General features: G+C 45.1%; 1 protein-coding gene across 1 annotated transcript in view; it reads left to right on the top strand.

Moving 5' to 3' along the window:
- LOC121550011 (macrophage mannose receptor 1) overlaps positions 1-10,843 on the top strand; it is a 41,181-nt gene extending 30,338 nt beyond the window's left edge. The window contains exons 27-30 of the mRNA XM_041862063.1: positions 7,095-7,211; positions 9,567-9,728; positions 9,865-9,897; positions 10,166-10,843. Of these exons, the coding sequence (XP_041717997.1) occupies positions 7,095-7,211; positions 9,567-9,728; positions 9,865-9,897; positions 10,166-10,401 (548 nt within the window). The 3' untranslated portion in view covers positions 10,402-10,843. The remainder of the gene's footprint in view (positions 1-7,094; positions 7,212-9,566; positions 9,729-9,864; positions 9,898-10,165) is intronic.
- Positions 10,844-18,863: the final 8,020 nt, after the last annotated feature.

The following is an 18,863-nucleotide window of genomic DNA, read 5'->3' as shown; positions in this document are numbered from 1 at the left end:
TAAATACTACAGAAATGTCTGTAAAAACACTACAGTTTGCAAAAACACTACCTTTCTTTTAACTATAGTAAATGCTATGGTATTCAATTAGCATATATTTTTTATTTTTTAGTCATTTAGCAGATGCTCTTATCCAGAGCGACTTACAGGAGCAATTAGGGTTAAGTGCCTTGCTCAAGGGCACATCGACAGATTTTTCACCTAGTCGGCTCAGGGATTAGAACCAGCGACCTTTCGGTTACTGGCACAACGCTCTTAAGCATTAAGCTACCTGCCGCCCTTCCCATTCCCCTCCCCCATATCCCAATTTGTGCCACCCATAAGTGAGAAACCTACATGCCAAGTATAGACCATATATTGTGTTCCCTACAGATTATAGATGGTCAGCTGGTCAGTCTTTTAAACAGCTTTTTAAATCAGCGGGAGATAGCAGTGAGGGTGGGAGGAGCCACATCATTCAGGTTCTCTCCAGAGGTGGGAGTACCCCAAGGCTCCACCCTCAGTCCTCTACAGTTTATAATGTACATCTGTGATATTTATTACCCAAGAGAGGGACAAGTGGCCCAGTTCGCAGATGATCTCTGTTATTGTGCCTCCTTCCAAAAACTTTGCCCATGCTAGAACAAAGCTACAGAAGAATATCTATCAGAGACCGAGAAGTGGGTCAATCTGTGGTGGGTCAAGCTCTACCCCCTGAAGACCCAGTGCGTCCTCTTCTCCAGGCACCCCAAGCAAGTGCATTTTAAACTTTATGGACAGGCACTCCAGACAACCCCAACGGCCAAGTTCCTTGGGTCACATTCCAAGAAAACATGTCCTGGAGTGCCCACATGGAGTGCCTGGAGAAGGATGGAAGGAAGCGCCTGAACCACCTGAGGGTACTCTGCAGAAGAAAAGGAGGAGCCACGCCCGGAACAGACTTCAGAGTGTTGCAGAGCTACATTCGGCCGCACTTTGAGTATGCTACACCAGCCTGGTGGGACGTGGGGAGGTCCCATGTCAGAAAAGACCATTCAAAACCTTGCCATCAAGATGGCATACAGACTCCCCACGTACACAAACACACACTACATACATTAACTTTCAGGAGTGAGAACACTAGAGGAGAGGCTGTTCTGGGGCGCAGGTTTACCCTCAGGTCAGTGGACAATCCATCTCTGAAACCCATGATATGGGAGGAACAAGCTGACCCACCCAGAACTTTATCCAGCACCCACCTCTCTGCGCTTCCTAAATATTGAGCATATTTATCACGTTTAAACTACTTTTAAAACCATTTTTAGAGTGGATATTTGATCTATTTTATTGTGATTTTATCCAGTCTTACTCCCACTGATATCGTAAACATTTTGAGGCCTTTAACCAACCTATTTATTGCACTGTAAGTTGATTTTTAAAAAATGCACAGAACTCAATGGAAACACAAACAACATCCAAAATAACTACAACCCACTATTAAAAAATTACAAAACACTACTCCCTTCCCAGTGTGTCACGATCGTCGGGAACAGAGGACCAAGGCGCAGCGTGGAAGGTGAACATATTTTTATTATTTGAATGATCACACGAACAAAAACAACAAACGATAACGTGACGTCCTCGGTTCAAACACAAACCTATACAGGAACAAGATCCCACAAACACTGTGGGAAAACTGGCTGCCTAAGTATGTTACCCAATCAGAGACAACAAGCAACAGCTGATACACGTTGCCTCTGATTGAGAACCACACTGGCCAACATAGAAATACTAAACTAGAACAAACACAAATGAAAACTCACACCCTGGCTCAACATACTAGAGTCCCCAGAGCCAGGGCGTGACAGTACCCCCCCCCCAAAGGCGCGGACTCCGACCGCGCCAACAAAACACCACAGGGGAGGGACCGGGTGGGCACTCTGCCTTGGCGGCGGATCCGGCTCCGGGCATGATCCCCCACTCCCTCTCTAACCCCCCAAAGTACCCCTGGTCCGGTCTGACCCTGCTGACCGGAGCTGGACTGCACACCGGTGGAGCGGATTGCTCTAGCTCCGGCATGACGCAGCTGACCCGTGCCAAACCAGGCACCGGTGGAACAGGCATGGGCTGTGCCGTACTGATGACGCACACTACTGGCTTGGTGTGGGGAGCAGGAAGGGCCGAGCCGGGCTGACGAAACGCACCACTGACTTGGTGCGGGGAGCAGGAGCGGGCCGGACCGGGCTGACGAAGCGCACCACTGACTTGGTGCGGGGAGCAGGAACGGGCCGAGCCGGGCTGACGAAACGCACCACTGACTTGGTGCGGGGAGCAGGAGCGGGCCGGACCAGGCTGACAAAGCGCACCACTGACTTGGTGCGGGGAGCAGGAACGGGCCGAGCCGGGCTGACGAAGCGCACCACTGACTTGGTGCGGGGAGCAGGAACGGGCCGAGCCGGGCTGACGAAGCGCACCACTGACTTGGTGCGGGGAGCAGGAATGGGCCGGGCTGGCGAAGCGCACCGTAGGCTTGGTGCGAGTGGCAGGAACAGGCCGGACCGTACTGGGAACACACACCACTGGCCCTACGCGGGGATCAGGAACAGGCCGGACCGGACTGGCAACACACCCCAGTACCTCTCGCCGTGCCTCTGCATCCTCCTTCCCCCTGGTGACCAGTGACTCCCGTAACCTGGCGGCCTCCTGCTGCCCCGTCGTCCACGGCGTGAGCCTCCCCCTAAAAAATGTCTGGCCGTCTCTCCTTCCCGTGGACCAGGTCTCCATGTCTCTCGCCAGACTTTCGCCCTTCTGCTTCCAAGTCCAGCCTCTCTCTTCCTCACACGGCTTGACCCAGTCGAGGAGGCGAAGGAGATCCACTTGAGATTTTCCTGGCGATGGCTCCTGGACACGCTGCTTGGTCCAGTTTTGGTGGGATCTTCTATCAGTATCGTCGGGAACAGAGGACCAAGGCGCAGCGTGGAAGGTGAACATATTTTTATTATTTGAATGATCACACGAACAAAAACAACAAACGATAACGTGACGTCCTCGGTTCAAACACAAACCTATACAGGAACAAGATCCCACAAACACTGTGGGAAAACTGGCTGCCTAAGTATGGTTCCCAATCAGAGACAACAAGCAACAGCTGATACACGTTGCCTCTGATTGAGAACCACACTGGCCAACATAGAAATACTAAACTAGAACAAACACAAATGAAAACTCACACCCTGGCTCAACATACTAGAGTCCCCAGAGCCAGGGCGTGACACAGTAGCCCGAAGAACAAGTTTCCATCTCCTACTTTCTATTTTTTATAAAGTTATTTACCCCTTCCCCCAATCCAAGTCCCCTTACCCTTAAATCTTGCGACTTGTGACGGCAGGCCACCCAACAACCTGCCCGCTTGACCCTATCCCATCCTCTCTTCTCCAGACCATCTCCGGTGACCTTCTCCCTTACCTCACCTCGCTGATCAACTCATCCTTTGACCACTGGCTATGTCCCTTCCGTCTTCAAGAGAGCGAGAGTTGCACCCCTTCTCAAAAAACCAACACTCGATCCCTCCGATGTCAACAACTACAGACCAGTATCCCTTCTTTCTTTTCTCTCCAAAACTATTGAGCGTGCCGTCTTTAGCCAACTCTCTTGCTATCTCTCTCAGAATGACCTTCTTGATCCAAACCAGTCAGGTTTCAAGACTGGTCATTCAACTGAGACTGCTCTTCTCTGTGTCACAGAGGCTCTCCCGCACTGCTAAAGCTAACTCTCTCTCCTCTGCTCTTGTCCTTCTAGACCTGTCTGCTGCCTTTGATACTGTGAACCATCAGATCCTCCTCTCCACCCTCTCCAAGCTGGGCATCTCCGGCGCGGCTCACTCTTGGATTGCGTCCTACCTGACCGGTCGCTCCTACCAAGTGGCGTAGCGAGAAGCTGTCTCCGCACCACGTGCTCTCACCACTGGTGTCCCCCCAGGGCTCAGTTCTAGGCCCTCTCCTATTCTCGCTATACACCAAGTCACTTGGCTCTGTCATATCCTCACATGGCCTCTCCTATCATTGCTACGCTGACGACACACAACTAATCTTCTCCTTTCCCCCTTCTGATAACCAGGTGGCGAATCGCATCTCTGCATGTCTGGCAGACATATCAGTATGGATGACGGATCACCACCTCAAGCTGAACCTCGGCAAGACAGAGCTGCTCTTCCTCCCGGGGAAGGACTGCCCGTTCCATGATCTCGCCATCACGGTTGACAACTCCGTTGTGTCCTCCTCCCAGAGTGCGAAGAGCCTTGGCGTGACCCTGGACAACACCCTGTCGTTCTCCGCTAACATTAAGGCGGTGACCCAATCCTGTAGGTTCATGCTCTACAACATTCGGAGAGTACGACCCTGCCTTACACAGGAAGCAGCACAGGTCCTAATCCAGGCACTTGTCATCTCCCGTCTGGATTACTGCAACTCGCTGTTGGCCGGGCTCCCTGCCTGTGCCATTAAACCCCTACAACTCATCCAGAATGCCGCAGCCCGTCTGGTGTTCAACCTTCCCAAGTTCTCTCACGTCACCCCGCTCCTCCGCACACTCCACTGGCTTCCAGTTGAAGCTCGCATCTGCTACAAGACCATGGTGCTTGCCTACAGAGCTGTGAGGGGAACGGCACCTCCGTACCTTCAGGCTCTGATCAGTCCCTACACCCAAACGAGGGCACTGCGTTCATCCACCTCTGGCCTGCTGGCTCCCCTACCTCTGCGGAAGCATAGTTCCCGCTCAGCCCAGTCAAAACTGTTCGCTGCTCTGGCACCCCAATGATGGAACAAGCTCCCTCACGACGCCAGGACAGCGGAGTCACTCACCACCTTCCGGAGACATTTGAAACCCCACCTCTTCAAGGAATACCTGGGATAGGATAAAGTAATCATTTTTTACATTGTAGAATAATAGTGAAGACATCAAAACTATGAAATAACACATATGGAATCATGTAGTAACCAAAAAAGTGTTAAACAAATCCAAATATATTTTATATTTGACATTCTTCAAATAGCCACCCATTGCCTTGATGACAGCTTTGCACAATCTTGGCATTCTCTCAACCAGCTTCATGAGGTAGTCACCTGGAATGCATTTCAATTAACAGGTGTGCCTTCTTAAAAGTTAATTTGTGGAATTTCTTTCCTTCTTAATGCGTTTGAGCCAATCAGTTGTGTTGTGACAAGGTAGGGGGGTTATACAGAAGCCCTATTTGGTAAAAGACCAAGTCCATATTATGGCAAGAACAGCTCAAATAAGCAAAGAGAAACAACAGTCCATCATTACTTTAAGACATGAAGGTCAGTCAATACGGAACATTTCAAGAACTTTGAAAGTTTCTTCAAGTGCAGTCACAAAAACCATCAAGCGCTATGATGAAAACTGGCTAACACGAGTACCGCCACAGGAATGGAAGACCCAGAGTTACCTCTGCTGCAGAGGATAAGTTAATTAGAATTTCCAGCCTCAGAAATTGCATCCCAAATAAATGCAATTTCAACATCAACTGTTCAGAGGAGACTGTGTGAATCAGGCCTTCATTGTCGAATTACTGCAAAGAAACCACTACTAAAGGACACGAATAATAAGAAGAGACTTGCTTGGGCCAAGAAACACGAGCAATGGACAATAGAAATGTGTCCTTTGGTCTGATGAGTCCAAATTTGAGATTTTTGGTTCCAACCGCCGTGTCTTTGTGAGACGTGGTGTGGGTGAATGGATGATCTCCGCATGTATATTTCCGACCGTAAAGCAAGGAGGAGGAGGTGTTATGGTGTGGGGGTGCTTTGCTGGTGACACTGTCTGTGATTTTTTTAGAATTCAAGGCACACTTAACCAGCATGGCTACCATAGCATTCTGCAGCAATATTCCATCCCATCTGGTTTGGGCTTAGTGGGACTATCATTTGTTTTTCAACAGGACAATGACCCAACACACCTCCAGGCTGTGTAAGGGCTATTTTACCAAGAAGGAGAGTGATGTAGTGCTGCATCAGATGACCTGGCCTCAACAATCACCCGACCTCAACCCAATGGAGATGGTTTGGGATGAGTCGGACCGCAGAGTGAAAGTAAAGCAGCCAACAAGTGCTCAGCATATGCGGGAACTCCTTCAAGAATATTGGAAAATCATTCCAGATTAAGCTGGTTGAGAGAATGCCAAGAGTGTGCAAAGCTGTCATCAAGGCAAAGGGTGGCTATTTGAAGAATTTCAAATATAAAATATATTTTGATTTGTTTAACACTTTTTTGGTTACTACATGATTCCATATGTGTTATTTAATAGTTTTGATGTCTTCACTATTATTCTACAAAGTAGAATACAAATAAAAAACTGGAATGAGTAGGTGTGTCCAAACTTTTGACTGGTACTGTATATATATATCGACACACCACTCCCCCTTTTCCTTTGCCAAGCCTGACCTTCACCAAACAGATACATGAAGAAGAGGGATAGAAGAGGGCATGAAGCCCTGAGATGTCCCTACAAGTCCCAAAGCTCATCGTTGTCGCTACAGGTCATAGAAAAGAGTAGAAGCTCTGAACTCTCTATTCAGAACCCAGTCCTACGTAGAGGTTATGGAAAATGTGCTCTTTCAGTATTTCTCGAGTAGGTTTCCTTAAGAAAAATACCCCCACTTCTATGTCAAAGATAATACAACTAAAACACTTTAGTAAATACTACAGTAATGTCCCCAAAAACACTACAGTAAATAATACAGTATACTACAGTTCGCAAAAACATTGCAATAAATACTACAGTATACCGTACTACAGTCTGCAACAACACTATTTATACTATAGTAAACTGTAAATACTACAGTATACTACAGTAAATACTACAGTATACACTGTAGTGTTTTTGCGGACTGAAGTCTGCAAAAAAACTACAGTGAATACTATAATATTCCTACTATAGTATACACCTTAGTATTTTTTCATGTGGGTATATTGGGAATGGGGTGCCATTTGGGACATACCTAATGTTTTCAATTGAATGTAAAGCACATGAACTCATGAATTAAATGAAAGACATTCAAAGTGATTGATTGGGATGATGATGAATATAGAGAAGTAAGAGCATGTTTCTCTGACAACAGGAGCATCCCTGGTGAGTATCGAGGATCCCTTGGAGGCCAGCTTCATCCAGGAGAACCTTGAGCTACTGCAGGACGGAGCCAAGTCCTTCTGGATCGGCATGCACAAGAGCCACGAAGGTCAGTACCTATGGTTCCAAAATTCTGGTAACTTTCCCAAAAAGGAAAGTTTTTTTTTTTTTTCACCCGAATTTTGCAACCCTATCAAAACCTCTTACTGACAACCCATAACATTAAGCAGGCTACTGTAGCAAAAACCCTGTGCCCTCAAATTTGAATTTTTTAAAACTTTGAATGAACGAAGTGCAAGTACCTGTCTCTTGCAATTCGAAGATTATGTCCCAATTTTAGAACCATGTTTATCTATTTATAGTTGTTCAATGACAATGAATCACCCCTATCAAAGGATATTGGTTTGACCCCAGTGGCGGTCGGTGCCGTTTGAGATGAGGGAGGACGATATATTTATTGATTAGCATAGCGTTATTTCTATTACATCATATTGGATGACTGTAATTCATATTCCATTCACCCATCTCAATGTAACATCAATAGATTTAGGCTATTACATGATACTCAAATTTTCCCTATACCCATCATGAGGTTGCTACAACCTAGCCTATGAATGAAAGTTTACAACGTAGGTGCACAGGTCGAGAGAAATTTGTATAATCAAGGTGACAGACATTGACACATTCAATTCCGCCTTGCACACTCTTGCCTGAACCTAGCTGATCTAGGGTGTAATCATTAGTCCAACAGTTGCAAACGAGAGTTCCTATTGGACAAATTCAGGTATGTTTATCCCCATTTCGTTCCGTTTGCTTCCGTTTAAGAAAAGTTTTTCAACAGAATTGGTGGAATGATCGCACGCAAACGTCACTTTCATAGCTGCCACATACAAACAGCATAATCCCTTTGATCATTGTTTAATTCCTTCTCGCATCTACGCGCTCTCCACCTCTCACCTTTTCCCTTCACTTGTGGACTCCAGTGCACAACACATCAGCTGTCTGTGACCAGGCCAAAAAGCCTTTCAAAGCCAAACCATCATACCATAACCTTTAACCGCTACACACAGCCTACATCGTTGGGTGCGTTTGTAAATTCACTCTACTCGCATTTCAGAGCACTCTCGTCTGAGTGTGCCAGATGCAGAATAACTGATTTACAAACGAGCAACACCCGTTGAATATAACCAGTGTCATAAACGTCTGCAAAAAAACATAATTCAATTGTTGCCATTACCACAGTTACAGTCACCAATGCTCTAGATATCATGAAAACAGCCTAACCAGCTCTGCTAGGGTGAGTAAAATGGTCAGAGTGAGGTGTTCTCTCATTTGTGTCTGGAAGTAGCTAGCAAGCTAGCCAACTTTAGCCAGTAAGCTTGGGTGCTTGACTGTCGTTATGAGGTCAGAATGCTCGGATCAACCCTACTCCTCGGCCAGAGCGTCCAATGTGCGCTATGAACGTTCCAAGAGTGAAACACTCTGAATTTACAAACGGACAATCTGACAACGCTCTGAATTTAAGAACGCCAAGAGCAACTCTGAGTGCACTCTGGCACTCCAGAGTCAATATATTAGCTAACGTCATAGTCAACATAGCTACTAGAACTAACGCATTAGTGAACTAGGTACAATAATGCAGTACAGTGTAGAGTCAGCAAGCAGTTTAGCAGTTACACCGACGGGCCCCGGTGGCAATAAATTAATAAAACCAAAAGCTTACCTTGACTTGGAAGAGTTCCTGTGTTGGATAGCCATAGCCAGCTAGCTAACATAGTATCCCTCTCTGTTTGAGCCTGGTGTTTGAGTAGGCTAAACTAGCTAGCTGCATTCGCTAGCTAAGTAAGCGAAAGTGAAAAGATTACAACAAAATATAGCTATCGCTCTCTCGCTTCTCCTTCATTTTGAAAGAAATTAATTTGGTAAAAACTGTTCAACTATTGTCTTTCTCTCTCTTTGAGCCAACAACTCACCATATTTTATGCACTGCAGTGCTAGCTTCCTGTAGCTTATGCTTTCAGTACTAGATTTATTATCTGATCCTTTGCTTGGGTGGACAACATGTCAGTTCATTCTGCAAGAGCTCTGATAGGTTGGAGGACGTCCTCCAGAAGTTGTCATAATTACTGTGTAAGTATATGGAAGGGGGTGAGAACCACGAGCCTCGTAGGTTTTGTATTGAAGTCAATGTACCCAGAGGAGGACGGAAACTAGCTGTCCTCCGGCTACACCATGGTGCTACCCTACAGAGTGCTGTTGAGGCTACTGTAGACCTTCATTGCAAAACAATGTGATTTAATCAATTATTTGGTGACGTGAATATATTTAGTATTGTTGTATCTAAAAAATTATAACTTTATTAATGTTTCACTATTTTAAATATTCTGAAATTCTCTGAGGAGAATGGTCCTCCCCTTCCTACTCTGAGGAGCCTCCACTGTTTGACCTGTTGTTCTTGTCTCAGGTGACTGGATGTGGATTGACAACAGTGTGGTGGACTATACCAACTGGAAACAAGGGATGCCAAACATTAGAGACCCCTGTGTGGAGATCCAGTCTGGTAGCGGTCTGTGGAGCACCAACAGCTGCAGCCGGCACAAGTCTTACATCTGCAAAACAGCCAAAGGTGAGTCGGACTCAGCAGATAGACTCTGGTATTTAAGATGGGATGATATCAGAGTCATTATTCAAATCATTCTGTGTCAGCTTAGAATTGTCTTGCATTTATGTTTTCTGTACATCTTTATCTCTTTATTTTGCAGTCATCACACATACAGAGAAGCAACAAGTTGCTGGTGAGTGTCTCATAGCAGATATAACTGGTTAGAGTAAAGCGTGATCAATTCTATAGTTGTGACAATCAAATCAATCATTTTCTTGCTCTTGGGTACAGAGCCCTCCCCATATCCTTAACCATTAGCGGGGGAAATGCTAAACTAACACAAGATCAGCATCTAGGGGCAACTTCACCCTATTCCACTTTTCTGAACATTATAAATAAACTAAGACCAATCCTACCAATAATTCTCCCAATAACACTGTGATTTTCTGACTGTCTTCTAGCTCCCCCAGTGGAGAAAGCTCCCCATGGTTACGCCGGCATCGCTGTGGCCGTCGTCTTGGTGATAATCACTGTGGTAGGACTTGGTGCCGTCCTACTCCGCAAACGGATAACTATCCCCGTCCTGGGAGGGGGTACGTTCGCCAACACCTTGTACTTCAACAACCCCACCCGCCATACAACCACAGTGGACACAAAGGGCCTGGTGGCCAGCATAGAGCAGAACGAAACAGCTTAGATAGAAGACCAAGAACCACCAACAGGTGAAAACAACAATCATGCTGCTGGGGTCTAGGCCTACCAACTCTGACCAACTCTAACCCAGACTGAGAGAATGCAATTAAATCTGAAAGCATTCATGTCTTATCTTTGTTCAATTTCTTGTTCTGTAAATAATGGGTGAACACTCATGTATATCAGCATCATTTGTCAAGCATACAGTCCAGATTTAGAGCTAAAATTGCTCTAATGCAACCTGGCACAAATTGTAGAATCGACGACATTACAATATAAAACAAACAATTTATGTGATTTAGTTTAGTTTAATTGAGTCTTGTACAGATTGGTTTGGTGTGTAAAACTGAAGATCAAAATACAATCACTGTACTTTGCTTTGTTTTTGCAAAATTATATTGTAAATAGATGCCCAAAAAGAGAGAGAAATAAAGTTTTGAAACAAATATCTTTGGCCTTCTACTCTTACTCACACTTCTGACTTACAGTACATGCTAAATCAATAAATACTGAATCAACAGCTTTTTAGGGGGTTAATAGAAATCAAATGGTCATGTAGGGGTTCAATATGACGTACAGTATTAAGAACTATATAATTGGACCTCAACTATAATGAAACACAGCTCCATCACTACACAAAAAAAGGTGCTATCTAGAACCTAAAAGGGTTCCCATAGAATAAACCTTTTTGGTTCCAGGTAGAAATAACCCTTTTGGTTCCAGGTAGAACCCTATTGGCTTCAATGTAGAACCGTTTCCCCAGAGGGTTCTACATGGAACCCAAAATAGTTCTACCTGGAACCAAAAAGGGTTCTACCTGGAACAAAAATGGTTGTCCTAAGGGAACAGCTGAAGAACCCTTTTGGAACCATTTTTTCTAAGAGTGTATGAGGCAGATTAAAGAGGATTACATATACTATATTTACGAGAACAGGAAGAGAGGGAGAAGAGAAAGAGAGCAGTGTGGAATTGCTACTGTGTCCTTTAAGCTGTCCAAGGAGGGCGGTGTGGAATGCCCAGAGTGCTGTCCAAGGAGAGTGGTGTGGAATGCCCAGAGTGCTGTCCAAGGAGAGTGGTGTGGAATGTCCAGAGTGCTGTCCAATGAGAGCGGTGTGGAATGCCCAGAGTGCTATCCAAGGAGCGCGGTGTGGAATGCCCAGAGTGCTGTCCAAGGCTGTCAACCCTGTCCAACAACACAAAGGAAACACAGTGCCTCAAAACCCACTAATTCCTTACTGTCAGCAGGTCCTAAACTACACACACCAGTTACAGTGGCTTGTGAAGTATGCACCCCACTTGGCATTTTTCCTATTTTGTTGCCTTACAACCTGGAATTAAAAATTGATTTTTGGGGGGTTTGTATCATTTGATTTACACAACATGCCTACCACTTTAAAGATGCAAAATATTATTTTTGGGTGAAACAAGAAATAAGACAAAAAAAATAGAGCCACCTTTTGCAGTAATTACAGCTGCAAGTCTCTTAGGGTATGTCTCTATAAGCTTGGCACATCTAGCCACTGGGATTTTTGCACATTCTTCAAGGCAAAACTGCTCCAGCTCCTTCAAGTTGGATGGGTTCCGCTGGTCTACAACAATCTTTAAGTCATACCATAGATTCTCAATTGGATTGAGGTCTGGGCTATGACTAGGCCATTCCAAGATATTTAAATGTTTCCCCTTAAACCACTCAAGTGTTGCTTTAGCAGTATGCTTAGGGTCATTGTCCTGCTGGAAGGTGAACCTCCGTCCCAGTCACTAATCTCTGGAAGACTGAAGCAAGTTTCCCTCAAGAATTTCCCTGTATTTAGCGCCATCCATCATTCCTTCAATTCTGACCAGTTTCCCAGTCCCTGCCGTAAAAAACATACCCACAGTATGATGCTGCCACCACCATGCTTCACTGTGGGGATGGTGTTCTCGGGGTGATGAGAGGTGTTGGGTTTGTGCCAGACATAGCGTTTTCCTTGATGGCCAAAAAGCTCAATTTTAGTCTCATCTGACCAGAGTACCTTCTTCCATATGTTTGGGGAGTCTCCAACATGCCTTTTGGCGAATACCAAGCGTGTTTCTTTAAACAATGGCTTTTTTCTGGCCACTCTTCCGTAAAGCCCAGCTCTGTGGAGTGTACGGCTTAAAGTGGTCCTATGGACAAATACTCCAATCTCCGCTGTGGAGCTTTGCAGCTCCTTCAGGGTTATCTTTGGTCTCTTTGTTGCCTCTCTGATTAATGCCCTCCTTGCCTGGTCCGTGAGTTTTGGTGGGTGGCCCTCTCTTGGCAGGTTTGTTGTGGAGCCATATTCTTTCAATTTTTTAATAATGGATTTTATGGTGCTCCTTGGGATGTTCAATGTTTCTGATATTTTTTATAACCCAACCCTGATCTGTACTTCTCCACAACTTTGTCCCTGACCTGTTTGGAGAGCTCCTTGGTCTTCATGGTGCCGCTTGCTTGGTGGTGCCCCTTGCTAAGTGGTGTTGCAGACTCTGGGGCCTTTCAGAACAGGTGTATATATACTGAGATCATGTGAGAGATCATGTGACACTTAGATTGCACACAGGTGGACTTTATTTAACTAATTATGTGACTTCTGAAGGTAATTGGTTATTTATTTATTTTTTAGAATTTCTTTGAACAAGTAATTTTTTTCATTTCACTTCACCAATTTGGACTATTTTGTATTTTGTATGTCCATTACATGAAATCCAAATAAAAATCAATTTAAATTACAGGTTTTAATGCAACAAAATAGGAAAAACGCCAAGGGGGATGAATACTTTTGGAAGGCACTGTATGGTAACAACCTCTGAGAAAATGAACAAACTTTGTATCTGTCTCTCAATCAATCAGTCACTCGCTCACTTACTCAGTCAGTCAGTCTATCTGTCTGTCAGTCAATCAGTTATTCGGTTAGTCAGTCAGTCACTCACTCACTCACTCAGTTACATTCAGTTACATTCAACAAGTTAATCTGCAAATAAAATGTATTACATAACAGCAGACTGCTGTATATTCAGTGTGCATACTGATTGCTCTGTGGCTCAGAGGGGGGCTCCAGCCTGCAGGAATAAGCAGTTCTCAGAACAGTGCTCTCTCAGGCATCAATCATTCAACTAGATCACCTCCAACCCTCCACTCTCCTCTGCCTACCCCCACTTCAACCCTCTCTCTCGCCCAACCCCGGCCTCTGGTGTGCTGCTCTCAGTGCCCTCATTGTTAAAAGGAGGCAAGTTTCTCCATGGCAACCGGAGCCCTATAAGGCAGTGGCACTGGCAGCTAATCCTCAAGATATCATACATTTACCAATGCCCAAGAATTCTCCCCAAACAACATAAACTCTTCCTCTCCATCCACCAGAGCAGGAAAACAACAACAGTTCTCGATACTACAGCTGCTGAAATTGTTTTGTTCCATTTATTTCTAATGGTATTTTTGGACAGGTACACAGTTTTATATAATTTGAGTTTTACAGAAGTGTGTGTTGTTCAGGTTTGTCTGACATGCAGGGTACATGGTGTGTGGGAGGATGTTGGAGAGATGTTAGAGTCTTGTGCAAGCGTTCAGAGGTAGCGTTGGCGTGCATGCACTTGTGCGTTTCATCTGTGGTGACTCAGGGATCATACAGCATAAATACTTTCTGGGGAGCTGCTGCAGTCATCTGGGACTGTTACTCAGCATGCTGCTTCCTGTATTAGCAATCCTATGCTCGTGTTGTGGGATTCATCTGTAGCTATTCTGTAGCTATTATTATTGTTTAGATGTGTGATTGTAATCTGACTCATTGGTGAGCAGGTGGACATTCATTTTTCTTAAAAACATTTACTTTAACTTCAATTTCAATACAGTAAGAGTGCATGTGTTCATGCAATGTTTTATAGTCTCTGTGCTCCTGTAATATGGCTTAACTCTCTAATTTGCAACGTTTTCTGTAGCCTTCTGAGGAATGTTGTTGTTCACATGTGAAGCCAGGAGTTTCGAAAAATCTGTCTGTCTGATTCACAGCTAATAGTTCACACAGAGGGACGCTTTCCCCAAAACATTACACCAGTTACTGCTGTGGGTATCCACTCGGGTGAATTCCTCTCACCATTTTGCACTTGTATCATTACCAACATACTCTAGCAGGCTCTGTCCATATGGACCAATTACTGTATTTAAACTCAAAGCCCTTCCCTCCATGTTCCCTCCCCTGTCCCGCTCTTTGTCTCCCACTCTCACTTCCCTCTCCCTGCCCCCAGTTCTCTCTCACTTGCTTGCGCTAATCCATTTGTTGTGGAGGACTGAGGGGCCGGAGCTCTAGGCTGACTGGCCATCCCTGTGCAATGGTGGCTAATTCGGGTGAAGGGTGCCCTGCCAGCCCTCCTGCCGGCCATCCTCCACTAGATTAGGCAGGCGGGCCCATTATTAACGCCTCCCTCAGCCTGGACACATTGTCTCTCCTTGCTTCTGGAGTCGCTAGGAGCACTCCTTTCTCTCTCTCTCTTTCTCTGTCTGTCTTTCCCGCTCCTACTTTCCATGCCTGATAAAACTTCTCTCTTCCTCTCTGTCTTTCTTGAACTCTTTGCTGCACCCTCTCCTTCGCTCTGCTTTCCTCTTCTCCTTGTAATCTCTCCATCCAGCCATACACTTCTGGGGTCATGCTGTCCCCACGTTGCTCCTTCTACACTTGTGTCTACTGGGGAAGTTTGTGGAGGGCCAGGCCCAGGAAAAGAGCCAGGAGGGGGGCTACCTGCAGACGGCCATCAGGGCCCTACCCCTTAGGACTCAGGTCCAGCTCCAGAGGGACCAGACAGGGGTCCTACTCTCCACTGTCCTCCATGCTGTGCACTGTGCAGAGTGGACTGGGGGATCGCAGGAGCTCTGTGACAGGGTAAGGCCTGGAACTTTCTTTGACCTCAAACTGTTACTCTCTATCTGTTAAGGGGTTCTATGCATAACCTACTAATGAGTGCAAATATCTAATAAGTAACAGCATAACTTTTCTATTTCTCTAAAATAATGAATTGATTTGCATTTTCAGGTGCCTTAAACAAATGATTTGTCATGAACATTAATGCTAACAGCAAATATTACTACAGCAGATACTATCTGCATTCACTCCTGTTCAGTCATTCAGGCAACCCTGCTTGTCATGGTTGGAATGTGATGTGTGTGGAGGCTTAAAGGTCAACTTCCCCTTAGAACCAACTTCTCTGCTTTTAAACAGCCATGTCGCATCGCTATGAGTCAAAAATATGAATTCTACTGTCAAAACTGACTACAAAGTGAAAATAGGATAATTTGGTCATCAAGTCAGTCTAGTCCAAAACAGAGTTTTGTGAGTTCGTCATGACTTACTGGGGGGTTGGGTATGGATTACTTACAGTACCAGTCATGACTTACTGGAGGGTTGGGTATGTATTACTTACAGTACCAGTCATGACTTACTGGAGGGTTGGGTATGTATTACTTACAGTACCAGTCATGACTTACTGGAGGGTTGGGTATGGATTACTTACAGTACCAGTCATGACTTACTGGAGGGTTGGGTATGTATTACTTACAGTACCAGTCATGACTTACTGGAGGGTTGGGTATGTATTACTTACAGTACCAGTCATGACGGGGCTGTAGTGGAACAGGTTGAGAGCTTCAAGTTCCTTGGTGTCCACATCACCAACGAACTATCATGGTCCAAACACACCAAGACAGTCGTGAAGAGGGCACGACAAAGCCTATTCCCCCTCAGGAGACTAAAAAGATTTGGCATGGGTCCTCAGATCCTCAAAAAATTCTACAGCTGCACCATCGAGAGCATCCTGACTGGTTGCATCACCGCCTGGTATGGCAACTGCTTGGCCTCTGACCGCAAGGCACTACAGAGGGTAGTGCGTACGGCCCAGTACATCACTGGGGCAAAGCTCCCTGCCATCCAGGAACTCTATACCAGGCGGTGTCAGAGGAAGGCCCTCAAAATTGTCAAAGACTCCAGCCACCCTAGTCATAGACTGTTCTCTCTGCTACCGCACGGCAAGCGGTACCGGAGTGCCAAGTCTAGGTCCAAAAGACTTCTCAATAGCTTCTACCCCCAAGCCATAAGACTCCTGAACAGCTAATCATGGCTACCCGGACTATTTGCACTGCCCCCCCACCCCATCCTTTTTACGCTGCTGCTACTCTGTTAAGTATTTATGCATAGTCACTTTAACTCTACCCACATGTACATATTACCTCAACTACCTCAACTAGCTGGTGCCCCCGCACATTGACTATGCAACGGTACCCCCCTGTATATATAGCCTCCCTACTGTCACTTTATTTTACTGTATATATAGCCTCCCTACTGTCACTTTATTTTACTTCTGCTCTTTTTTTCTCAACACTTTTTTGTTGTTGTTTTATTCTTACTTTTTTGTTTAAAATAAATGCACTGTTGGTTAAGGGCTGTAAGTAAGCATTTCACTGTAATGTCTGCACCTGTTGTATTCGGCGCATGTGACCAATAAAATTTGATTTGATTTGATTTGATTTGACTTACTGGAGGGTTGGGTATGTATTACTTACAGTACCAGTCAAGACTTACTGGAGGGTTGGGTATGTATTACTTACAGTACCAGTCATGACTTACTGGAGGGTTGGGTATGTATTACTTACAGTACCAGTCATGACTTACTGGAGGGTTGGGTATGTATTACTTACAGTACCAGTCATGACTTACTGGAGGGTTGGGTATGGATTACTTACAGTACCAGTCATGACTTACTGGAGGGTTGGGTATGTATTACTTACAGTACCAGTCATGACTTACTGGAGGGTTGGGTATGTATTACTTACAGTACCAGTCATGACTTACTGGAGGGTTGGGTATGTATTACTTACAGTACCAGTCATGACTTACTGGAGGGTTGGGTATGGATTACTTACAGTACCAGTCATGACTTACTGGAGGGTTGGGTATGTATTACTTACAGTACCAGTCATGACTTACTGGAGGGTTGGGTATGTATTACTTACAGTACCAGTGTTGGTGAACACATAATTAGGAGAGGAAGTACAAACCAACGACGCTGGACAGAGTGGAATTAGGTTTAAGCAAAAGGCAGTTTATTCAAACAGAGATATCTTGTCCTGCTCAAGCTACATGCATGGACCCAATCAATTGCCTCTTATGGAGACAGTTGAGAAGGATGTTTAAACAGAGTTTACAGCATTACTTTATACAATGTAACATAAAGGAAGGGGTCCTTCTTCTAGTCCCTTGATTGGTTCCCGAGGCGTAGGAGGCGGGTCTGCTCTGTCCAGAGCAGATGTCCCATTGGTGCACGGCAGAGTCCTCTGCCCTTGGCACCCGACCAGTAGACAGGGGAGTGGAGTTTGAGTGTGCGTGCACAGTGAAATGTCTGTGTGTGTCCAGGGAACTCGTGAGGAGTTGAGAATGAGTGTGCGTGAAAGTGAAATATTGGTGTGTGTCAAGGGAACTCGTGGGGAGTATGGTGGTTTATGGCCGGAGGTGGGGGTGTTGTCCTGTTATCGCATTCCTGCAAGACTAGGCCATCTGGTGACAAGATATGATGTTCTCCTCTGTCCTTTGTTCTCTGACCTAAAACAGCATTTATTAAAAACAGGCTCCTAACACAAATGGGTCTTGCACAACATTTTAGTCAGACCAATCTATAACATTTTATATTTACTACGACAAATTATATTTACTACGACACCAGTCATGACTTACTGGAGGGTTGGGTATGTATTACTTACAGTACCAGTCATGACTTACTGGAGGGTTGGGTATGTATTACTTACAGTACCAGTCATGACTTGCTGGAGGGTTGGGTATGTATTACTTACAGTACCAGTCATGACTTACTGGAGGGTTGGGTATGTATTACTTACAGTACCAGTCATGACTTACTGGAGGGTTGGGTATGTATTACTTACAGTACCAGTCATGACTTACTGGAGGGTTGGGTATGTATTACTTACAGTACCAGTCATGACTTACTGGAGGGTTGGGTATGGATTACTTACAGTACAGTATAGTACCAGTCAAAAGTTTGGACACACCTACTCATTCAAGGGTTTTTCTTTATTTTTACTATTTTCTAAAAGCAAGTCTCTTCTTCTCATTGGTGTCTTTTAGTAGTGATTTCTTTGCAGCAATTAGACCATGAAGGCCTGATTCACACATTCTCCTCTGAACAGTTGATGTTGAGATGTGTCTGTGACTTGAAGCATTTATTTGGGCTGCAATTAATGAGGCTGGTAACTCTAATGAACTTATCCTCCGCAGCAGAGGTAGCTCTGGGTCTTCCTTTCCTGTGGCAGTCCTCATGAGAGACAGTTTCATCATAGCGCTTGATGGTTTTTGCGACTGTACTTGAAGAAACGTTTGAAGTTCTTGAAATGTTCCGTATTGGCTGACCTTCATGTCTTAAAGTAATGATGGACTGTCGTTTCTCTTTGCTTATTTGAGCTGTTCTTGGACT

The sequence above is a fragment of the Coregonus clupeaformis genome, chromosome 34 (assembly GCF_020615455.1).
Source record: "Coregonus clupeaformis isolate EN_2021a chromosome 34, ASM2061545v1, whole genome shotgun sequence".
NCBI lineage: Eukaryota > Metazoa > Chordata > Actinopteri > Salmoniformes > Salmonidae > Coregonus > Coregonus clupeaformis.
This window is presented reverse-complemented; position numbering and strand designations above follow the sequence as displayed.